The 23,453-nt window shown below is 64.0% G+C and overlaps 1 protein-coding gene across 1 annotated transcript in view; it reads left to right on the top strand.

The window, feature by feature from the left end:
* Positions 1 to 23,453, top strand: part of rnf31 (ring finger protein 31) — a 95,205-nt gene that overhangs the window by 10,852 nt on the left and 60,900 nt on the right. Inside the window, exons 5-9 of the mRNA XM_063039084.1 lie at positions 1,778 to 1,831; positions 2,551 to 2,614; positions 11,257 to 11,376; positions 11,722 to 11,899; positions 21,835 to 22,201. Of these exons, the coding sequence (XP_062895154.1) occupies positions 1,778 to 1,831; positions 2,551 to 2,614; positions 11,257 to 11,376; positions 11,722 to 11,899; positions 21,835 to 22,201 (783 nt within the window). The remainder of the gene's footprint in view (positions 1 to 1,777; positions 1,832 to 2,550; positions 2,615 to 11,256; positions 11,377 to 11,721; positions 11,900 to 21,834; positions 22,202 to 23,453) is intronic.

The following is a 23,453-nucleotide window of genomic DNA, read 5'->3' on the forward strand; positions in this document are numbered from 1 at the left end:
CCCCACCCCCCGCGCACCCCAGTCCCACCTCATTCCCGTATTTGTCTCTGACCTCCAGGGCCCTCTTCTCCTTCCACGTCCAAAATTGAGCCACTGGCCTCCCTCCGGTGATGGGGGAGAATTCCAGAGAGTCACCTCCCTCCAAAGGAGGGAGTTGAGGATGGAGGAGGCGAAGGAAACCCATCACCATCCCTGTCCTGAATGGCTGAGCCCTGACCCCTTATTCTGAGGACTCCCCCCACCCCTCCCTCCTGCTGTGGGACGTCCCAGTCTGGAGTAAAGCTGGAGTCTGCCCCCCTCTCCCTCACATGCACCCTTCATTCAGGGAGGGTTTTCAGTGAGATCTCCTCGAGTTTTCCTGGCCTGTACAGTTCCAAGTCCTACTTTCGTAATCTCACCTCACAGGACAGTTTCACCCTTCGTGGTGCTTCCTCTGTCGAACATCTGCCCTTCCTTTGGCCGGGAGACCAGGCCTCCTGTGCACAATATCCCAGGGGAGGTCTTGGAGTGGGCCCTCTCTGCTCCTGGGCTCGTCATCTCCCATTACAGCGAAATCCCATCTTCCTTCCAAACTGTTCACTCGCTCCTTCTGAAACCCACTGGAGGGTCTGTGATCGAAGTCTCTTCAAACTGAGACGTTTGGGAAACCACTTCCCGGCCGCACCCAAAATCCCCAACCATTCAGAGAGAGAGAGAGAGAGAGAGAGAGAGAGAGAGAGAGAGAGAGAGAGAGAGAGAGAGAGAGAGAGAGAGAGAGAGAGAGAGAGAGAGAGAGAGAGAGAGAGAGATAGATTGTGATTGTTTCTATTAGGGAGGGAGGGTGACAGTGTGTGTTAGAGAGAGAGAGAGAGAGAGAGAGAGAGAGAGAGAGAGAGAGAGAGAGAGAGAGAGAGAGAGAGAGAGAGAGAGAGAGAGAGAGAGAGAGAGAGAGAGAGAGAGAGAGAGAGAGAGAGAGAGAGAGAGAGAGAGAGAGAGAGAGAGAGAGAGAGAGAGAGAGAGAGAGAGAGTGTGACTGAGGGAGAGGGAGGGAGGGTGAGTGTAGAGGAGGGAGGGAGTGTGACTGAGGGAAAGGGAGGGAGGGTGACTGAGGGAGAGGGAGGGAGGGTGAGTGTAGAGGAGGGAGGGAGGGTGACTGAGGGAGAGGGAGGGAGGCTGAGTGAGGGAGAGGCAGGGAGTGTGACTGAGGGAGAGAGAGGGAGGGTGACTGAGGGAGAGGGAGGGAGTGTGACTGAGGGAGAGGGAGGGAGGGTGACTGAGGGAGAGGGAGGGAGGGTGAGTGTAGAGGAGGGAGGGAGGGTGACTGAGGGAGAGGGAGGGAGTGTGACTGAGGGAGAGGGAGGGAGGGTGACTGAGGGAGAGGGAGGGAGTGTGACTGAGGGAGAGGGAGGGAGGGTGAGTGTAGAGGAGGGAGGGAGTGTGACTGAGGGAGAAGGAGGGAGGGTGAGTGTAGAGGAGGGAGGGAGGGTGACTGAGGGAGAGGCAGGGAGTGTGACTGAGGGAGAGGGAGGGAGAGTGAGTGTAGAGGAGGGAGGGAGGGTGACTGAGGGAGAGGCAGGGAGTGTGACTGAGGGAGAGGGAGGGAGGGTGAGTGTAGAGGAGGGAGGGAGGGTGACTCTGTGTGGGAGAGCAGAGCAGTGTATTGTGTTTTCTGTGACATTTTCTGGGGGGGTAATGTGACATTGCTGATGTTGTGGGGAGTGGGGTGTTCATGACGATGTGACCATGAGGACAGAGCGACTTCTCTCCCCATTGAAACCCCTGTCTGTTTCTGTTTCAGGGAACGCACCCCCACCCAGAGCTCTTCAGCCAGCTTCTGTCCACCGGCACACAGGTAGGCCGCTTGGCAGCCCCGCGCTTCCGAGGGAGGGGAGGGCTGGACGGTGTGGTGAATGTGTACGGAGTAGAAATGTGGGTGGGGTAGAGCAGCAACGGGGGATGGGTGATATATGCTGGCCTCCCCTCTCTCCCTGGCCCCCCCCTTCCAAATGCATCCCATGACCCCCCCCCCCCCCCAGAGCAGACAGTCGAAGTTGGTGAACCCCAGGATATTGGGCTGACCTCACTCAGGGTAGCGTTGCCGTGGTTACAGAGGTGGCTGCCAATTCTGCATTGGGACGCACTGCGGGACAGTGTCGATCTCTTTACCGAGAGGGGGGCGAATGTCTGGGGAAGGATTTCCCGGCCAGCCCCTGTGAGGAGGGGTGAGAGAACCATGGTCAGTAGGTTCTGGACAGGGACGAGGGTCTGATCTCTGATCCGGAGGTGCGTTTGGGGACAGGAGGGTGTGCGAGGATAATGTTTCCTCTTGCGAGGAATCTGGAGCTGAGGGTCTGTGTGAGAATGGAGGGTGGGGGCCTGTTGACAACGGAGATGAGAAGAGCTTGTTCCCAGAGAGAGCAGGTGGGGATAAAGGGTCTGGGGGAGATGGATGCGTCTGAAGTGAGGAAAGGTGGGGTCAGGGGTCACAGTCAGATGGGACGTGAACTGGTGGGGGGCGGGGGGTGGGTATTGGCTGATTCCGGCACTCACTCGCGTCCTCTCCCCTCCCAGGTGCAGCAGGTGACGCCCCTGACCCCCAGCGTGCAGGATCCCCGTCCGAAGGCAGACGGTGCCGGTGAGTCCCCGTCTCTGTCGTCCCCATTTGCACCCCCGTCCCCACCATGGGGAGACGCCTGAGGCTCAGCACACTGCAGTAACCAGCGTTCCCCCCCCCCCCCACGGTCTGTCTGCACTTGTCTGTGCACGATCAAAGACCCATCGACTCAGACATTGTCTCTTCTCCCCTCTGTCATCGGGCAGAAAGCACTCCGTCAGGTCAAGGACAGCTTCTGCCGGCTGTTGTAAGAACATTAGACAGTTCCCGAGTCCGACGAGTTACTGTCCAGACCTCCCAATCTACCTCATCGTTCCCCTGCACTGCACTCTCTGTGCAGCTGTTACACTTTATTCTGCACTGTTACTGTCCACTTCGATGCCCTGTGTCATGACCTGTCCCACGTGATCAGTGTGCAAGCCAAGCTTTTCATAGTCAGTCATACTTTATTGATCCTGGGGGAAATTGGTTTTCGTTACAGTTGCACCATAAATAATAAATAGTAATAAAACCATAAATAGTTAAGTAGTAATATGTAAATTATGCCAGGAAATAAGTCCAGGCCCAGCCTATTGGCTCAGGGTGTCTGACCCTCCAAGGGAGGAGTTGTAAAGTTTGATGGCCACAGGCAGGAATGACTTCCTATGACGCTCTGTGTTGCGTCTCGGTGGAATGAGTCTCTGGCTGAATGTACTCCTGTGCCCACCCAGTACATTATGTAGTGGATGGGAGACATTGACCAAGATGGCATTCAACTTGGACAGTATCCTCTTTTCAGACACCACCATCAGAGAGTCCAGTTCCATCCCCACAACATCACTGGCCTTACGAATGAGTTGTTGATTCTGTTGGTGTCTGCTACCCTCAGCCTGCTGTCCCAGCACACAACAGCAAACATGATAGCACTGGCCACCACAGACTCGTAGAACATCCTCAGCATCGTCCGACAGATGTTAAAGGACCTCAGTCTCCTCAGGAAATAGAGACGGCTGTGACCCTTCTTGTAGACAGCCTCAGTGTTCTTTGACCAGTCCAGTTTATTGTCAATTCGTATCCCCAGGTATTTGTAATCCTCCACCATGTCCACACTGACCCCCTGGGTGGAAACAGGGGTCACCGGTACCTTAGCTCTCCTCAGGTCTACCACCAGCTCCTTAGTCTTTTTCACATTAAGCTGCAGATAATTCTGGTCATACCATGTGACAAAGTTTCCTACCGTAGTCCTGTACTCAGCCTCATCTCCCTTGCTGATGCATCCAACTATGGTAGAGTCATCCGAAACCTTCTGAAGGTGACAAGACTCTGTGCAGTAATTGAAGTCCGAGGTGTAAATGGTGAAGAGGAAGGGAGACAAGACAGTCCCCTGTGGAGCCCCAGTTCACTGTATCTCTGTACACGTGTCAATAATAACCAACTCCAGTCTGACTCGTCAGCCCGTTGAACGGTCCTCTTGTCATATAAGATTTTCTCTCTCTCAACACACACACTCACACAACACACGCGCACACACAGTCATTGACAACACACTCACACAATAACAGTTCCAATACCCGTGGGCGAGTGGTGTGGAGGGGACTCACTGGGCCGGATCCTCAGGGGAACTTGGAGTATCTGCCGGGAAGGCCTGGACAGATTGGGGTAATCGTTGGGGTTTAGCGGAATAAAAGGTGATCTCATTGAGAGGTGTTAGATGGTGGACGGATGTGGGTTGTTAACGGTGGAGAGAGGGTGTGATGGAATGCTGGGGGGTGTTTCCATTGGTGGGGTGAATCCAGACTCGGTGGGGGAGGGGTTTGGGATGGAGATTGGTCTCAGATGGGAAGCGGTCCGGTTACTGTAGAGATGAGGAGGGAATTCCTGTGTGGAAGGGGGGCAGAATCTCAGGAATTTGCACCCCCAGAGAGCTAAGCAGGGCAGTCAGGTCACAGAATATACTCTGGGGAGGGGCGTATGTGGGGGTGAGATCAAACAGGCTGGGGATGAAATCCTATACAGGATTACGATTCACCCCTGGCAGGACGGTCAGGGTGAGTCTGTGGGTGGGGGGGTGTGGGGGGTCAGGGTGAGTCTGTGGGTGGGGAGTTGTGGGGGGGTCAGGGTGAGTCTGTGGGTGGGGGAAGGGTGTGTGTGGGGGGGTCAGGGAGAGTCTGTGGGTGGGGGGTGTGGGGGGGTCAGGGTGAGTCTGTGGGTGGGGGGGTGTGGGGTTGTCAGGGTGAGTCTGTGGGTGGGGGTGTGTCAGGGAGGGTCTGTGGGTGGGTGGGGTGTGGGGGGTTCAGGGTGAGTCTGTGGGTGGGGGAAGGTTGTGTGAGGGGGTCAGGGTGAGTCGGTGGGTGGGGGGAGGGTGTGTGGGGGTCAGGGTGAGTCGGTGGGTGGGGGGAGGGTGTGTGAGGGGTCAGGGTGAGTCTGTGGGTGGGGGAAGGGTGTGTGGGAGGGGTCAGGGTGAGTCTGTGGGTGGGGGATGGGTGCGTGGGAGGGGTCAGGGTGAGTCTGTGGGTGGGGGAAGGGTGTGTGTGTGGATGGGGGAAGGGTGTGTGGGAGGGGTCAGGGTGAGTGTGGGTGGGGGAAGGGTGTGTGGGAGGGGTCAGGGTGAGTCTGGGTGGGGGAAGGGTGTGTGGGGGGTCAGGGTGAGTCTGTGGGTGGGGGAAGGGTGTGTGGGGGGTCAGGGTGAGTCTGTGGGTGGGGGAAGGGTGTGTGGGAGGGGTCAGGGTGAGTCTGTGGGTGGGGGAAGGGTGTGTGGGGGGTCAGGTTGAGTCTGTGGGTGGGCGAAGGGTGTGTGTGTGGGGAGAGGTCAGGGTGAGTCTGTGGGTGGGGGAAGGGTGTGTGGGGGGATCAGGGAGAGTCTGTGGGTGGGAGAAGGGTGTGTGGGAGGGGTTAGGGTGAGTCTGTGGGTGGGGGGAGGGTGTGTGGGGGTCAGGGTGAGTCTGTGGGTGGGGTAAGGTGTGTGGGGGGGTCAGGGTGAGTCTGTGGGTGGGGAAGGGTATGTGTCGGGTCAGGGTGAGTCTGTGGGTGGGGAAGGGTATGTGTTGGGTCAGGGTGAGTCTGTGGGTGGGGGAAGGGTGTGTGGGGGGTTCAGGTTGAGTCTGTGGGTGGGGGGAGGGTGTGTGGGGAGGGGTCAGGGTGAGTCTGTGGGTGGGGGAAGGGTGTGTGGGGGGTCAGGTTGAGTGTTGGTGGGCAAGGGTGTGTGTGTGTGGGGAGAGGTCAGGGTGAGTCTGTGGGTGGGGTAAGGTGTGTGGGGGGGTCAGGGTGAGTCTGTGGGTGGGGAAGAGTATGTGTCGGGTCAGGGTGAGTCTGTGGGTGGGGAAGGGTATGTGTTGGGTCAGGGTGAGTCTGTGGGTGGGGAAGGGTATGTGTTGGGTCAGGGTGAGTCTGTGGGTGGGGGAAGGGTGTGTGTGGGGGTCAGGGTGAGTGTGTGGGTGGGGGAAGGGTGTGTGGGGGATCAGGCTGAGTCTGTGGGTGGGGGAAGGGTGGGTGGGGGGGATCAGGGTGAGTCTGTGGGTGGGGGAAGGGTGTGTGGGGAATCAGGGTGAGTCTGTGGGTGGGGGAAGGGTGTGTGGGGGGGTCAAGGTGAGTCTGTGGGTGGGAGAAGGGTGTGTGGGGGGTCAGGTAGAGTCTGTGGGTGGGGGAGGGTGTGTGGAGGGGTCAGAGAGAGTGTGTGCTCTGAGGGGTCAGGTAGAGTCTCTGGGTGAGGGCTGGTCAGGCTGAGTCTGTGGGTGGGGGGAGGGTGTGTGGGGGGTCAGCGTGAGTCTGTGGGTGGGGGGAGGGTGTGTGGGGGGTCAGGGAGAGTCTGTGGGTGGGGGGAGGGTGTGTGGGGGGTCAGGGAGAGTCTGTGGGGGGGTCAGGGAGAGTCTGGGTGGGGAAGGGTGTGTGGGGGGGTCAGGGTGAGTCTGTGGGTGGGGGAAGGGTGTGTGGGGGATCAGGGTGAGTCTGTGGGTGGGGGAAGGGTGTGTGGGGGGGATCAGGGTGAGTCTGTGGGAGGGGGAAGGGTGTGTGGGGAATCAGGGTGAGTCTGTGGGTGGGGGAATTGTGTGTGGGGGGGGTCAAGGTGAGTCTGTGGGTGGGAGAAGGGTGTGTGGGGGGTCAGGTAGAGTCTGTGGGTGGGGGAGGGTGTGTGGAGGGGTCAGAGAGAGTGTGTGCTCTGAGGGGTCAGGTAGAGTCTCTGGGTGAGGGCTGGTCAGGCTGAGTCTGTGGGTGGGGGGAGGGTGTGTGGGGGGTCAGGGTGAGTCTGTGGGTGGGGGGTGTGTGGGGGGTCAGGGAGAGTCTGTGGGTGGGGGGAGGGTGTGTGGGGGATCAGGGAGAGTCTGTGGGGGGGTCAGGGAGAGTCTGTGGGTGGGGGAAGGGTGTGTGGGGGGGTCAGAGTGAGTCTGTGGGTGGGGGGAGGGTGTGTGGGGGGTCAGGGAGAGTCTGTGCGTGGGGGAAGGGTGTGTGGGGGGTCAGGGTGAGTCTGTGGGTGGGGGAAGGGTGTGTGACGGGTCAGTGAGAGTCTGTGGGTGGCGGAGGGTGTGTGTGGAGGGGTCAGGTAGAGTCTGTGTGTGGGGGGGTCAGGGTGAGTCTGTGGGTGGGGGAAGGGTGTGTGGGGGGGTCAGAGTGAGTCTGTGGGTGGGGGAGGGTGTGTTGGGGGGGTCAGGGAGAGTCTGTGGGTGGGGGGAGGGTGTGTGGGGGGTCAGGGAGAGTCTGTGCATGGGGGAAGGGTGTGTGGGGGGTCAGGGTGAGTCTGTGGGTGGGGGAAGGGTGTGTGACGGGTCAGTGAGAGTCTGTGGGTGGCGGAGGGTGTGTGTGGAGGGGTCAGGTAGAGTCTGTGTGTGGGGGGGTCAGGGTGAGTCTGTGGGTGGGGGAAGGGTGTGTGTCGGGTCAGGGAGAGTCTGTGGGTGGCGGAGGGTGTGTGTGGAGGGGTCAGGTAGAGTGTGTGTGGGGGGGTCAGGGTGAGTCTGTGGGTGGGGGAAGGGTGTGTGTCGGGTCAGGGAGAGTCTGTGGGTGGCGGAGGGTGTGTGTGGAGGGGTCAGGTAGAGTCTCTGGGTGAGGGCTGGTCGGGCTGAGTCTGTGGGTGGGGGAAGGGTGTGTGGGGGATCAGGGTGAGTCTGTGGGTGGGGGAAGGGTGGGTGGGGGGGATCAGGGTGAGTCTGTGGGTGGGGGAAGGGTGTGTGGGGAATCAGGGTGAGTCTGTGGGTGGGGGAAGGGTGTGTGGGGGGGGTCAAGGTGAGTCTGTGGGTGGGAGAAGGGTGTGTGGGGGGTCAGGTAGAGTCTGTGGGTGGGGGAGGGTGTGTGGAGGGGTCAGAGAGAGTGTGTGCTCTGAGGGGTCAGGTAGAGTCTCTGGGTGAGGGCTGGTCAGGCTGAGTCTGTGGGTGGGGGGAGGGTGTGTGGGGGGTCAGCGTGAGTCTGTGGGTGGGGGGAGGGTGTGTGGGGGGTCAGGGAGAGTCTGTGGGTGGGGGGAGGGTGTGTGGGGGGTCAGGGAGAGTCTGTGGGGGGGTCAGGGAGAGTCTGGGTGGGGAAGGGTGTGTGGGGGGGTCAGGGTGAGTCTGTGGGTGGGGGAAGGGTGTGTGGGGGATCAGGGTGAGTCTGTGGGTGGGGGAAGGGTGTGTGGGGGGGATCAGGGTGAGTCTGTGGGAGGGGGAAGGGTGTGTGGGGAATCAGGGTGAGTCTGTGGGTGGGGGAATTGTGTGTGGGGGGGGTCAAGGTGAGTCTGTGGGTGGGAGAAGGGTGTGTGGGGGGTCAGGTAGAGTCTGTGGGTGGGGGAGGGTGTGTGGAGGGGTCAGAGAGAGTGTGTGCTCTGAGGGGTCAGGTAGAGTCTCTGGGTGAGGGCTGGTCAGGCTGAGTCTGTGGGTGGGGGGAGGGTGTGTGGGGGGTCAGGGTGAGTCTGTGGGTGGGGGGTGTGTGGGGGGTCAGGGAGAGTCTGTGGGTGGGGGGAGGGTGTGTGGGGGATCAGAGTCTGTGGGGGGGTCAGGGAGAGTCTGTGGGTGGGGGAAGGGTGTGTGGGGGGGTCAGAGTGAGTCTGTGGGTGGGGGGAGGGTGTGTGGGGGGTCAGGGAGAGTCTGTGCGTGGGGGAAGGGTGTGTGGGGGGTCAGGGTGAGTCTGTGGGTGGGGGAAGGGTGTGTGACGGGTCAGTGAGAGTCTGTGGGTGGCGGAGGGTGTGTGTGGAGGGGTCAGGTAGAGTCTGTGTGTGGGGGGGTCAGGGTGAGTCTGTGGGTGGGGGAAGGGTGTGTGGGGGGGTCAGAGTGAGTCTGTGGGTGGGGGAGGGTGTGTTGGGGGGGTCAGGGAGAGTCTGTGGGTGGGGGGAGGGTGTGTGGGGGGTCAGGGAGAGTCTGTGCGTGGGGGAAGGGTGTGTGGGGGGTCAGGGTGAGTCTGTGGGTGGGGGAAGGGTGTGTGACGGGTCAGTGAGAGTCTGTGGGTGGCGGAGGGTGTGTGTGGAGGGGTCAGGTAGAGTCTGTGTGTGGGGGGGTCAGGATGAGTCTGTGGGTGGGGGAAGGGTGTGTGTCGGGTCAGGGAGAGTCTGTGGGTGGCGGAGGGTGTGTGTGGAGGGGTCAGGTAGAGTGTGTGTGGGGGGGTCAGGGTGAGTCTGTGGGTGGGGGAAGGGTGTGTGTCGGGTCAGGGAGAGTCTGTGGGTGGCGGAGGGTGTGTGTGGAGGGGTCAGGTAGAGTCTCTGGGTGAGGGCTGGTCGGGCTGAGTCTGTGGGTGGGGGAAGGTGTGGAGTGGTCAGGGTGAGTCTGTGTGTGGGGGGAGAGTGTGTGGGGGGTCAGGGAGAGTCTGTGGGTGGGGGGAGGGTGTGTGGGGGATCAGTCGGAGTCTCTGATGGGGGAATGTGTGTGTGTGTGTGTGGGGGTCAGGGAGACTCTGTGGGTGGGGGGTTGGGGGGTCAGGGTGAGTCTGTGGGTGGGGGGAGGGTGTGTGGGGGTGTCAGGGTGAGTCTGGGTGGGGGAACGTGTGTGTGTGGGGGTCAGGGTGAGTCTGTGGGTGGGGGAACGTGCGTGTGTGTGTGGGGGTCAGGGAGATTCTGTGGGTGGGGGGTTGTGGGGGGGGTCAGGTTGAGTCTGTGGGTGGGGGGAGGGTGTGGGGAGGGGTCAGGGTGAGTCTGTGGGTGGCGGAGGGGTGTGTGGGGGGTCAGGGTGAGTCTGTGGGTGGGGGAAGGGTGTGTGGGGTTCAGGGTGAGTCTGTGGGTGGGGGAAGGGTGTGTGGGGGGTCAGGGTGAGTCTGTGGGTGGGGGAAGGTTGTGTGGGGGGGTCAGGGTGAGTCTGTGGGTGGGGAGTGTTGGGGGTCAGGGTGAGTCTGTGGGTGGGGGAAGGTTGTGTGGGGGTGTTAGGGTGAGTCTGTGGGTGGGGAAGGTTGTGTGGGGGGGTCAGGGTGAGTCTGTGGGTGTGGGAAGGGTGTGTGGGGGGGTCAGGGTGAGTCTGTGGGTGGGGGAACGTGTGTGTGGGGGTCAGGGTGAGTCTGTGGGTGGGGGAAGGTTGTGTGGGGGGGTCAGGGTGAGTCTGTGGGTGGGGAAGGTTGTGTGGGGGGGTCAGGGTGAGTCTGTGGGTGGGGGAAGGGTGTGTGTGGGGGTCAGGGTGAGTCTGTGGGTGGGGGATCGTGTGTGTGGGGGTCAGGGTGAGTCTGTGGGTGGGGGGTGTGGGGGGGGTCAGGGTGAGTCTGTGGGTGGGGGGTGTGGGGTTGTCAGGGTGAGTCTGTGGGTGGTGGTGTGTCAGGGAGGGTATGTGGGTGGGTGGGGTGTGGGGGGTTCAGGGTGAGTCTGTGGGTGGGGGAAGGTTGTGTGAGGGGGTCAGGGTGAGTCTGTGGGTGGGGGAGGGTGTGTGGGGGTCAGGGTGAGTCGGTGGGTGGGGGAATGTGTATGTGAGGGTCAGGGTGAGTCTGTGGGTGGGGGAAGGTTGTTTGGGGGGGTCAGAGTGAGTCTGTGGGTGGGGGAAGGTGTCTGTGGAGGGGTCAGGGTGAGTCTGTGGGTGGGCAAAGGGTGTGTGTGTGTGTGGGGGGAGGTCAGGGTGAGTCTGTGGGTGGGGGAAGGGTGTGTGTCGGGTCAGGGAGAGTCTGTCGGTGGGGGAAGGGTGTGTGGGGGATCAGTCTGAGTCTCTGATGGGGGAGTGTGTGTGTGTGTGTGTGTGTGGGGGGAGGTCAGGGTGAGTCTGTGGGTGGGGGAAGGGTGTGTGTCGGGTCAGGGAGAGTCTGTGGGTGGGGGAAGGGTGTGTGGGGGATCAGTCTGAGTCTCTGATGGGGGAGTGTGTGTGTGTGTGTGTGTGTGGGTCAGGGAGACTCTGGGTGGGGGGTTGGGGGGTCAGGGTGAGTCTGTGGGTGGGGGGAGGGTGTGTAGGGGTGTCAGGGTGAGTCTGGGTGGGGGAATGTGTGTGTGTAGGGGTCAGGGTGAGTCTGTGGGTGGGGGAACGTGTGTGTGTGTGGGGGTCAGGGAGATTCTGTGGGTGGGGGGGTTGTGGGGGGGTCAGGATGAGTCTGTGGGTGGGGGGGTCAGGGAGAGTGTGGGTGGGGGAATGGTGTGTGGGGGGTCAGGGAGAGTCTGTGGGTGGGGGAAGGGTGTGTGGGGGGGTCGGGGTGAGTCTGTGGGTGGGGGAAGGGTGTGTGTCGGGTCAGGGTGAGTCTGTGGGTGAGGGAAGGGTGTGTGGGGTGGTCAGTGTGAGTCTGTGGGGGGTCAGGGTGAGGGGAGTAATGGAATCCTTTCTCCGTCACAGTCACCCCCACGTGGACCATCGGGAACCCTCCCAGCAGTAGCGGGGTCCCTTCGGGAGAAGGGCCGTGGACTCCACTACAGGAAGAGGGGGTGGCGAAGGGGGGCGGATTGCCCATCCCAGGTGAGTCTGGCCATTAGGGCGGTTCAAACCGAGCTCCACCCCCCGGGACACGAGCCCCTCCCTCTGGACACTGGCCCCTCCCACCCGGTACATCAGCCCCTCCCTCGGGACACTGGCCTCTGCCCCGGCCAATGAGCGAATTCCAAACCTGATCGCTGATCGGTGACTAACACCCCTGAGTAGAGACCCTGTGCCCTCAGTCACGAATGGACCAGCCCCATTGGCAACCGTACCCCCTCCCCGATGGCAGACCCCAACCCTCTCTGGATAACCCCTCCTCTCCGGGACTCCCCCTCCCTCAGAGACGTCCCTTTCCTCCCTCACTGATCCTCTGTCTGCCCGCAGCCTCCCCCAGGACGTCCTGCGCCGTGTGCAGCGCCGAGCTGGTGAGCTCCCACTGCGGGGACTGCGGCCTCCTCTTCTGCGGGGACTGCGGGGACCTCTACCACCGGCACCCGGCCCGGGCCCAGCACCAGCGCTCCCTCATCCCACCCAGGGCGGCAGCTCCCGGCGCCTCTCACAGGTTGGCGAGCTGGCGGGGGGAGGAACAGGGCTGCCGGGGGGAGGAACAGGGCTGCGGGGAGAGGAACAGGGCTGAGGGGGGAGGAACAGGGCTGAGGGGGAGGAACAGGGCTGCGGGGAGAGGAACAGGGCTGAGGGGGGAGGAACAGGGCTGCGGGGGGGGGAGGAACAGGGCTGAGGGGGAGGAACAGGGCTGCGGGGGGGAGGAGCAGGGCTGAGGGGGCGGAGGAACAGGGCTACGGGGGGGAGGAACAGGGCTGCAGGGGGGAGGAACAGGGCTGAGGGGGGGAGGAGCAGGGCTGAGGGGGGAGGAACAGGGCTGCGGGGGGGGAGGAGCAGGGCTGAGGGGGGAGGAACAGGGCTGCGGGGGGGAGGAACAGGGCTGAGGGGGAGGAACAGGGCTGCAGGGGGAGGAACAGGGCTGCGGGGAGAGGAACAGGGCTGGGGGGGAGGAACAGGGCTGCGGGGGGGAGGAACAGGGCTGAGGGGGAGGAACAGGGCTGCGGGGGGAGGAACAGGGCTGGGGGGGGATGAACAGGGCTGCGGGGGGAGGAACAGGGCTGAGGGGGAGGAACAGGGCTGCGGGGGGAGGAACAGGGCTGCAGGGAGAGGAACAGGGCTGCGGGGGGAGGAACAGGGCTGCGGGGGGAGGAACGGCTGCGGGGGGAGGAACAGGGCTGAGGGGGGAGGAACAGGGCTGCGGGAGGAGGAACAGGGCTGAGGGGGGAGGAACAGGGCTGAGGGGGGAGGAACAGGGCTGCGGGAGGAGGAACAGGGCTGCGGGGGGGAACAGGGCTGCTGGGGGAGGAACGGCTGCGGGGGGAGGAACAGGGCTGAGGGGGGAGGAACAGGGCTGTGGGAGGAGGAACAGGGCTGCGGGGGGAGGAACAGGGCTGCGGGAGGAGGAACAGGGCTGCGGGAGGAGGAACAGGGCTGCGGGGGGAGGAACAGGGCTGCGGGAGGAGGAACAGGGCTGGGGGGGAACAGGGCTGAGGGGGGAGGAACAGGGCTGAGGGGGGAGGAACAGGGCTACGGGGGGAACAGGGCTGAGGGGGGAGGAACAGGGCTGAGGGGGGGAACAGGGCAGCGGCGGGGGGAGGAACAGGGCTGAGGGGGGAGGAACAGGGCTGCGGGGGGAGGAACAGGGCTGCGGGAGGAGGAACAGGGCTGCGGGGGGAGGAACAGGGCAGCGGGGGGGGGAACAGGGCAGCGGCGGGGGGAACAGGGCCGCGGGAGGAGGAACAGGGCCGCGGGAGGAGGAACAGGGCCGCGGGAGGAGGAACAGGGCCGCGGGGGGAGGAACAGGGCAGCGGCGGGGGGAACAGGGCAGCGGCGGGGGGAACAGGGCTGAGGGGGGAGGAACAGGGCTGCGGGGGGGGAGGAACAGGGCTGCGGGGGGAAGAACAGGACTGCGGGGGGGAGGAACAGGGCTGAGGGGGGAGGAACAGGGCTGAGGGGGGGAGGAACAGGGCTGAGGGAGGAGGAACAGGGCTGCGGGGGGAGGAACAGGGCTGCAGGGGGAGGAACAGGGCTGAGGGGGGAGGAACAGGGCTGCGGGGGGGGGAACAGGGCTGCCGGGGGGAACAGGGCTGTGGGGGGAGGAACAGGGCTGAGGGGGGAGGAACACGGCTGCGGGGGGGGGAGGAACAGGGCTGCTTGGGGGAACAGGGCTGTGGGGGGAGGACGGCTGCGGCGGGGGGGGGGGGGGAGGAACAGGGCTGCTTGGGGGAACAGGGCTGCGGGGGGGGAACAGGGCTGCGGGGGGAGGAACAGGGCTGCAGGGGGGGGAACATGGCCGCGGGGGGAGGAACAGGGCCGAGGGGGGAGGAACAGGGCTGCGGGGGGGGGAACAGGGCTGCGGGAGGAGGAACAGGGCTGCGGGAGGGGGAACAGGGCTGAGGGGGGAGGAACAGGGCTGAGCGGGGAGGAACAAGGCTGCGGGGGGAACAGGGCTGCGGGGGGGGAACAGGGCTGAGGGGGGAGGAACAGGGCTGAGGGGGGGGGAACAGGGCTGAGGGGAGAGGAACAGGGCTGCGGGGGGGAGGAACAGGGCTGAGAGAGGAGGAACAGGGCTGAGGGAGGAGGAACAGGGCTGCGGGGGGGGAACAGGGCTGAGAGAGGAGGAACAGGGCTGAGGGGGGAGGAACAGGGCTGCGGGGGGGGGGAGGAACAGGGCTGAGAGAGGAGGAACAGGGCTGAGGGGGGAGGAACAGGGCTGCCGGGGGGAGGAACAGGGCTGCGGGGGGAGGAACAGGGCTGAGAGGGGAGGAACAGGGCTGAGGGGGGAGGAACAGGGCTGCCGGGGGGAGGAACAGGGCTGCGGGGGGAGGAACAGGGCTGCCGGGGGGAGGAACAGGGCTGTGGGGGGGAACAGGGCTGAGGGGGGGGAACAGGTCTGTGGGGGGAGGAACAGGGCCGCCGGGGGGAGGAACAGGGCCGCCGGGGGAGGAACAGGGCCGCGGGGGAGGAACAGGCCTGTGGGGGGGAGGAACAGGGCTGCCGGGGGGAGGAACAGGGCTGCGGGGGGAGGAACAGGGCTGCCGGGGGGAGGAACAGGGCCGCCGGGGGAGGAACAGGGCTGAGGGGGGAGGAACAGGGCTGCCGGGGGGAGGAACAGGGCTGCGGGGGGAGGAACAGGGCTGAGGGGGGGGGAACAGGGCTGCGGGGGGAGGAACAGGGCTGCGGGGGGAGGAACAGGGCTGAGGGGAGGGGGAACAGGGCTGCGGGGGGAGGAACAGGGCTGCGGGGGAGGAACAGGGCTGAGGGGAGGGGGAACAGGGCTGCGGGGGGAGGAACAGGGCTGCGGGGGGAGGAACAGGGCTGCGGGAGGAGGAACAGGGCTGCGGGAGGGGGAACAGGGCTGAGGGGGGAGGAACAGGGCTGAGCGGGGAGGAACAAGGCTGCGGGGGGAACAGGGCTGCGGGGGGGGAACAGGGCTGAGGGGGGAGGAACAGGGCTGCCGGGGGGAGGAACAGGGCTGCCGGGGGGAGGAACAGGGCTGCGGGGGGAGGAACAGAGCTGCCGGGGGGAGGAACAGGGCTGCCGGGGGGAGGAACAGGGCTGAGGGGGGGGAACAGGGCTGCCGGGGGGAGGAACAGGGCTGCGGGGGGGGGGCTGGGGGGGAGGAACAGGGCTGCGGGGGAGGAACAGGGCTGAGGGGAGGGGGAACAGGGCTGCGGGGGGAGGAACAGGGCTGAGGGGGGAGGAACAGGGCTGCGGGGGAGGAACAGGGCTGCGGGAGGGGGAACAGGGCTGAGGGGGGAGGAACAGGGCTGCCGGGGGGAGGAACAGGGCTGCGGGGGGAGGAACAGGGCTGCGGGGGGAGGAACAGAGCTGCCGGGGGGAGGAACAGGGCTGTGGGGGGAGGAACAGGGCTGCGGGGGGAGGAACAGGGCTGAGGGGGAGGAACAGGGCTGAGGGGGTGGAACAGGGCTGCGGGGGGGGAACAGGGCTGAGGGGAGAGGAACAGGGCTGCGGGGGGGAGGAACAGGGCTGGAGAGGAGGAACAGGGCTGAGGGAGGAGGAACAGGGCTGCGGGGGGAGGAACAGGGCTGAGAGAGGAGGAACAGGGTTCAGGGGGGAGGAACAGGGCTGAGAGAGGAGGAACAGGGCTGAGGGGGGAGGAACAGGGCTGCCGGGGGGAGGAACAGGGCTGCAGGGGGAGGAACAGGGCTGAGGGGGAGGAGGAACAGGGCTGCGGGGGGAGGAACAGGGCTGCGGGGGGAGGAACAGGGCTGGGGGGTGGCCGCGGGGGGAGGAACAGGGCTGAGGGGGGAGGAACAGGGCTGCGGGGGGAGGAACAGGGCTGCGGGAGGAGGAACAGGGGGGAGGGGGAACAGGGCCGCCGGGGGAGGAACAGGGCTGAGCGGGGAGGAACAAGGCTGCGGGGGGAACAGGGCTGCGGGGGGGACAGGGCTGAGGGGGGAGGAACAGGGCTGAGGGGGAGGAACAGGGCTGAGGGGGGAGGAACAGGGCTGCCGGGGGGAGGAACAGGGCTGCGGGGGGAGGAACAGGGCTGCCGGGGGGAGGAACAGGGCTGAGGGGGGAGGAACAGGGCTGCCGGGGGGAGGAACAGGGCTGCGGGGGGAGGAACAGAGCTGCGGGGGGAGGAACAGGGCTGCCGGGGGAGGAACAGGGCTGCGGGGGGGGAACAGGGCTGCGGGGGGAGGAACAGGGCTGCGGGGGGAGGAACAGGGCCGCGGGGGGAGGAACAGGCCTGTGGGGGGGAGGAACAGGCCTGTGGGGGGGAGGAACAGGGCTGCCGGGGGGAGGAACAGGGCTGCGGGGGGAGGAACAGGGCTGCCGGGGGGAGGAACAGGGCTGTGGGGGGAGGAACAGGGCTGTGGGGGGGAACAGGGCTGAGGGGGGGAACAGGTCTGTGGGGGGGGAACAGGGCTGCGGGGGGAGGAACAGGGCTGCCGGGGGGAGGAACAGGGCTGTGGGGGGAGGAACAGGGCTGAGGGGGGGAACAGGTCTGTGGGGGGAGGAACAGGGCTGCCGGGGGGAGGAACAGGGCCGCCGGGGGAGGAACAGGGCTGAGGGGAAGTGGAACAGGGCTGCGGGGGGAGGAACAGGGCTGAGGGGAGGGGGAACAGGGCTGCGGGGGGAGGAACAGGGCTGCGGGAGGAGGAACAGGGCTGAGGGGAGGGGGAACAGGGCTGCGGGGGGAGGAACAGGTCTGAGGGGGGAGGAACAGGGCTGCGGGAGGAGGAACAGGGCTGCGGGAGGGGGAACAGGGCTGAGGGGGGAGGAACAGGGCTGCCGGGGGGAGGAACAGGGCTGCGGGGGGAGGAACAGAGCTGCGGGGGGAGGAACAGAGCTGCCGGGGGGAGGAACAGGGCTGTGGGGGGGGGGAACAGGGCTGAGGGGGGGGAACAGGTCTGTGGGGGGAGGAACAGGGCTGCCGGGGGGAGGAACAGGGCCGCCGGGGGAGGAACAGGGCCGCGGGGGGAGGAACAGGGCTGAGGGGAAGTGGAACAGGGCTGCGGGGGGAGGAACAGGGCTGCCGGGGGAGGAACAGGGCTGTGGGGGGAGGGCCGGGTGGTGGGACAGAGAGGAGTGAAGGCAGTGTCCTTGGGGAGAGGGAATATTGGGAGAGTCCTGGGTGGGAGGTGTCCTGTGCGAGGGGGACAGAGACTGACTAGGTCATGCTGCAACTCTTCAGGGTACTGGTGAGGCCGCACCTGGAGTACTGTGTGCAGTTCTGGTCTCCTTACTTGAGGAAGGATATACTGGCTTTGGAGGCGGTGCAGAGGAGGTTCACCAGGTTGATTCCAGAGATGAGGAGTTTAGACGATGAGGAGAGATTGAGTCGCCTGGGACTGTACTCGCTGAAATCAGAAGAATGAGAGGAGATCGTAGAGACACATACAAAATTATGAAGGAGATAGATAAGAGAGAGGCAAGAAAATTGTTTCCACTGGTAGGTGAGACTAGAACTAGGGGACATAGACTGAAGATTTGGGGGAAGTGATTTAGGTTGGAAATGAGGAGGAACTGCTTTTCCCAGAGGGTGGTGAATCTATGGAATTCTCTGCCCAATGAAGCAGTGGAGGCTACCCCAGTAAATATATTTAAGTCAAAGTTGGATAGATTTTTGCATAGTAGGGGAATTAAGGGTTATGGGGAAAAGTCAGGTAGGTGGAGATGAGTCCATGGTCAGATCAGCCATGATCTTATTGAAAGGCCTACTCCTGCTCTTATCTCTTAATCTCTTATGTTATGTAGGAGAGTCCCTGGGGGGGGGGTTGTGTGTTGAGAGGGTGCAAGAGGTAAGAGGTAGTCCTGGGGGATGGCAGACTGGTGCTGGGACAGTACTGTGGGGTAGGGCAATTGGCCCAGGGAGGGTCCTGGGATTCTGGGCAGAGTGTTGTCCTTGGTGTGAAGTGCAGGAGGGCTGCGGCGGGGGGAACAGGGCTGAGGGGGGAGGAACAGGGCTGCGGGGGGGGAACAGGGCTGCGGGGGGAGGAACAGGGCTGCAGGGGGGGGAACAGGGCCGCGAGGGGAGGAACAGGGCCGAGGGGGGAGGAACAGGGCTGCGGGGGGGGGAACAGGGCTGCGGGAGGAGGAACAGGGCTGCGGAAGGGGGAACAGGGCTGAGGGGGGAGGAACAGGGCTGAGCGGGGAGGAACAAGGCTGCGGGGGGAACAGGGCTGCGGGGGGGGAACAGGGCTGAGGGGGGAGGAACAGGGCTGCGGGGGGGGAACAGGGCTGAGGGGGGAGGAACAGGGCTGCGGGGGGAGGAACAGGGCTGAGGGAGGAGGAACAGGGCTGAGGGAGGTGGAACAGGGCTGCGGGGGGGGGAACAGGGCTGAGGGGAGAGGAACAGGGCTGCGGGGGGGAGGAACAGGGCTGAGAGAGGAGGAACAGGGCTGCGGGGGGGGGAACAGGGCTGAGAGAGGAGGAACAGGGCTGAGGGGGGAGGAACAGGGCTGAGGGGAGAGGAACAGGGCTGCCGGGGGGAGGAACAGGGCTGCGGGGGGAGGAACAGGGCTGAGAGGGGAGGAACAGGGCTGAGGGGGGAGGAACAGGGCTGCCGGGGGGAGGAACAGGGCTGCGGGGGGAGGAACAGGGCTGCCGGGGGGAGGAACAGGGCTGCCGGGGGAGGAACAGGGCCGCGGGGGGAGGAACAGGGCCGCGGGGGGAGGAACAGGCCTGTGGGGGGGAGGAACAGGGCTGCCGGGGGGAGGAACAGGGCTGCGGGGGGAGGAACAGGGCTGCCGGGGGGAGGAACAGGGCTGTGGGGGGGGGAACAGGGCTGAGGGGGGGGAACAGGTCTGTGGGGGGAGGAACAGGGCTGCCGGGGGGAGGAACAGGGCCGCCGGGGGAGGAACAGGGCCGCGGGGGGAGGAACAGGGCCGCGGGGGGAGGAACAGGGCCGCGGGGGGAGGAACAGGGCTGAGGGGAGGGGGAACAGGGCTGCGGGGGGAGGAACAGGGCTGCGGGAGGAGGAACAGGGCTGAGGGGAGGGGGAACAGGGCTGCGGGGGGAGGAACAGGTCTGTGGGGGGAGGAACAGGGCTGCCGGGGGGAGGAACAGGGCCGCGGGGGGAGGAACAGGGCTGCGGGGGGAGGAACAGGCCTGTGGGGGGGAGGAACAGGGCTGCCGGGGGGAGGAACAGGGCTGCGGGGGGAGGAGCAGGGCTGCCGGGGGGAGGAACAGGGCTGTTGGGGGGGGAACAGGGCTGAGGGAGGGGAACAGGTCTGTGGGGGGAGGAACAGGGCTGCCGGGGGGAGGAACAGGGCCGCGGGGGGAGGAACAGGGCTGCAGGGGGAGGAACAGGGCTGAGGGGAGGGGGAACAGGGCTGCGGGGGGAGGAACAGGGCTGCGGGAGGAGGAACAGGGCTGAGGGGCGGGGGAACAGGGCTGCGGGGGGAGGAACAGGGCTGAGGGGGGAGGAACAGGGCTGCGGGAGGAGGAACAGGGCTGCGGGAGGGGGAACAGGGCTGAGGGGGGAGGAACAGGGCTGCCGGGGGGAGGAACAGGGCTGCGGGGGGAGGAACAGAGCTGCCGGGGGGAGGAACAGGGCTGTGGGGTGGGGAGCAGGGCTGAGGGGGGGGAACAGGTCTGTGGGGGGAGGAACAGGGCTGCGGGGGGAGGAACAGGGCCGCGGGGGGAGGAACAGGCCTGTGGGGGGGAGGAACAGGGCTGCCGGAGGAGGAACAGGGCTGAGGGGAGGGGGAACAGGGCTGCGGGGGGAGGAACAGGGCTGCCGGGGGAGGAACAGGGCTGCCGGGGGAGGAACAGGGCTGCGGGGGGAGGGCCGGGTGGTGGGACAGAGAGGAGTGAAGGCAGTGTCCTTGGGGAGAGGGAATATTGGGAGAGTCCTGGGTGGGAGGTGTCCTGTGCGAGGGGGACAGAGACTGACTCGGTCATGCTGCAACTCTTCAGGGTACTGGTGAGGCCGCACCTGGAGTACTGTGTGCAGTTCTGGTCTCCTTACTTGAGGAAGGATATACTGGCTTTGGAGGCGGTGCAGAGGAGGTTCACCAGGTTGATTCCAGAGATGAGGAGTTTAGACGATGAGGAGAGATTGAGTCGCCTGGGACTGTACTCGCTGAAATCAGAAGAATGAGAGGAGATCGTAGAGACACATACAAAATTATGAAGGAGATAGATAAGAGAGAGGCAAGAAAATTGTTTCCACTGGTAGGTGAGACTAGAACTAGGGGACATAGACTGAAGATTTGGGGGAAGTGATTTAGGTTGGAAATGAGGAGGAACTGCTTTTCCCAGAGGGTGGTGAATCTGTGGAATTCTCTGCCCAATGAAGCAGTGGAGGCTACCCCAGTAAATATATTTAAGTCAAAGTTGGATAGATTTTTGCATAGTAGGGGAATTAAGGGTTATGGGGAAAAGTCAGGTAGGTGGAGATGAGTCCATGGTCAGATCAGCCATGATCTTATTGAAAGGCCTACTCCTGCTCTTATCTCTTAATCTCTTATGTTATGTAGGAGAGTCCCTGGGGGGGGGGGTTGTGTGTTGAGAGGGTGCAAGAGGTAAGAGGTAGTCCTGGGGGATGGCAGACTGGTGCTGGGACAGTACTGTGGGGTAGGGCAATTGGCCCAGGGAGGGTCCTGGGATTCTGGGCAGAGTGTTGTCCTTGGTGTGAAGTGCAGGAGGGTCCTAGCCCTGGGATGGGGACTATGTCTGTGGGGAGGGGGTTTGAGAGGATCCCAGGACTCAGTGAGCTTCCGGAGAGGATCCAGGCCCAGTGAAGCTGGGCTTCAGGGAGGGTCAGGCCAAGAGGAGGGAGATGGAGAGCTCTTGGGCCTTGGAAGGTGGATAGAAGGGGTGTACTTTGTGGAGGTGGACAGAAAGAATGGACCTCGCGTAGGTGGTCAGAGAAGACAGGCCTCAGGGAGGGATGAACAGAAAGGACAGGCCTCAGGGAGGGACGGATAGAGAAGACAGGCCTCAGGGAGGGACGGATAGAGAAGACAGGCCTCAGGGAGGGACGGACAGAGAAGACAGGTCTCAGGAAGGGACGGATAGAGAAGACAGGCCTCAGGGAGGGACGGATAGAGAAGACAGGCCTCAGGGAGGGACGGACAGAGAAGACAGGTCTCAGGAAGGGAAGGATAGAGAAGACAGGCCTCAGGGAGGGATGAACAGAAAGGACAGGCCTCAGGGAGGGACGGATAGAGAAGACAGGTCTCAGGAAGGGAAGGACAGAGAAGACAGGTCTCGGGGAGGGACGGACAGAGGGGACAGGTCTCAGGGAGGGACGGACAGAGGGGACAGGTCTCGGGGAGGGACGGATAGAGAAGACAGGCCTCAGGAAGGGACGGATAGAGGAAACAGGCCTCAGGAAGGGATGGATAGAGGGGACAGGTCTCAGGGAGGGACGGACAGAGAAGACGGGCCTCAGGGAGTGACGGACAGAGAAGACGGGCCTCAGGGAGGGATGAACAGAGAAGACGGGCCTCAGGAAGGGACGGATAGAGGGGACAGGCCTCAGGGAGGGACGGATAGAGAAGACGGGCCTCAGGGAGGGATGGACAGAGGGGCAGGCCTCAGTGAGGGTCGGACAGAGAAGACGGGCCTCAGGAAGGGACGGATAGAGGGGACAGGCCTCAGGGAGGGACGGATAGAGGGGACAGGCCTCAGGGAGGGACGGACAGAGAAGACGGGCCTCAGAGAGGGATGGACAGAGGGGCAGGCCTCAGGGAGGAACGGACAGAGAAACGGGACAGGCCTCAGGGAGGGACGGACAGAGAAGACGGGCCTCAGGGAGAGATGGACGGGACCATTCCTGGGGAGGGGACAAAAGATCCCTGAGCCTTGGGAGGAGTTTGTGGCAGGCCTCAGGAGTGTGACAGATTGGAAGGGGTAGGTCAGTGCAGGGGTGAGCGTGGGGGTTGTGAGTGAGGGACGAGGGGAGGGTTTCAGGTCCTGGACCTGACACCACTAACCCAGGCCTGTTTTCATTCGCAGGGAGGTGCAGAATGGTGAGGTGGTGAGCCTGGGTAAGGAGCCTGAGATCAGGGCCACCCCTAACCAGACTTTGGCCTGGTCCTGCCCTGGCTGTCAGCTCTCCAACCCAGGCCAGGGGCTGGTGTGCAGGGGCTGCCAGCTGCCCCGTGCCAGCCGTGAGCCACCCCCACCGTCCCGGGCCGCCTGGAGCTGCCAGGCTTGTACCTGCCTCAATGAGGCCTCCTCTGTCCTGTGCAGCGCCTGCGACAGGCCCCGGCTGGCTGGCAGGCCCAGCTTCACCCCGCGACCCCCTGCATCCTCCATTGCACCTGCACTGGCACTGGCACCGAACCCGGACCCCTCTCCAACACCCCAGGCAGGCAAGCGGGTAAGCACCTCTCCTCTGCCTCATGGGGGGAGGGGGTGGATAGTCATGGGGATGGGCAGCCATTAGGGGGCATTTGACACCGTATGGGAGAGTCAGTGCGCTCCCTTACTCGGGTGTATGCACGTGTATATATATATATATACACACACACACACACACACACACACACACACACGGACAAACACAGAGGCAGACACAGAGACACACACAGACACAGATACAGAGACACACAGACACACACATACAGACACATACAAACACACAGACACAACAGTGGTGGAAGGGCAGTGACAAAGAGGCTGAGGTTGGATGTGTTTCCCCTCACTGGGATTATCACCTCACAGGCTTGATTCCAACAGCTGCTGACCGTCTCTGTGTGTGTGAGTGTGTGTGTGAGTGTGTGTGAGTATGTGTATGTATGTATGTATGTGTCTGTGTATATACATGCTCCCTCTAAGGTCTCCATTACCTTTTCATATCCCAAAGACGTGCGAGTTGCTGGGTTAATCAGTGCGTGGGTGATGGGTGGAGTGTGTGGGCAGTGAAATGGGATCGGAGTGAATTGAATCCCAGCAGGCTGGTGCTCGTCACGGAATCTGTGGACGAAGGACCTGTCTCCATACTGGGAGTCTAGGGAACGTGTGAGGGTGGGTTTGCTTTCGGAGAGACCCATGCTCCCTGTCTTGAGTGGGCTGGGGCTGGGTCAGGGTCAGGGTCAGGGTCAGTGGCTGGGGCTGCGTCAGAGACTGGGTCAGTGGCTGCGGCTGGGTCAGGGTCAGGGTCAGTGGCTGGGGCTGGGTCAGAGACTGGGTCAGGGTCAGTGGCTGGGGCTGGGTCAGAGACTGGGTCAGGCTGCGGCTGGGTTGGTCAGGGTCAGGGTCAATGGCTGGGGCTGGGTCAGAGACTGGGTCAGGCTGCGGCTGGGTTGGTCAGGGTCAGGGTCAATGGCTGGGGCTGGGTCAGAGACTGGGTCAGGGTCAGTGGCTGGGGCTGCGTCAGAGACTGGGTCAGGCTGCGGCTGGGTTGGTCAGGGTCAGGGTCAGTGGCTGGGGCTGGGTCAGAGACTGGGTCAGTGGCTGCGGCTGGGTCAGGGTCAGTGGCTGGGGCTGGGTCAGAGACTGGGTCAGGCTGCGGCTGGGTTGGTCAGGGTCAGGGTCAGTGGCTGGGGCTGCGTCAGAGACTGGGTCAGTGGCTGCGGCTGGGTCAGGGTCAGGGTCAGTGGCTGGGGCTGGGTCAGAGACTGGGTCAGGGT

This window comes from Mobula hypostoma, assembly GCF_963921235.1.
Source record: "Mobula hypostoma chromosome 10 unlocalized genomic scaffold, sMobHyp1.1 SUPER_10_unloc_1, whole genome shotgun sequence".
NCBI lineage: Eukaryota > Metazoa > Chordata > Chondrichthyes > Myliobatiformes > Myliobatidae > Mobula > Mobula hypostoma.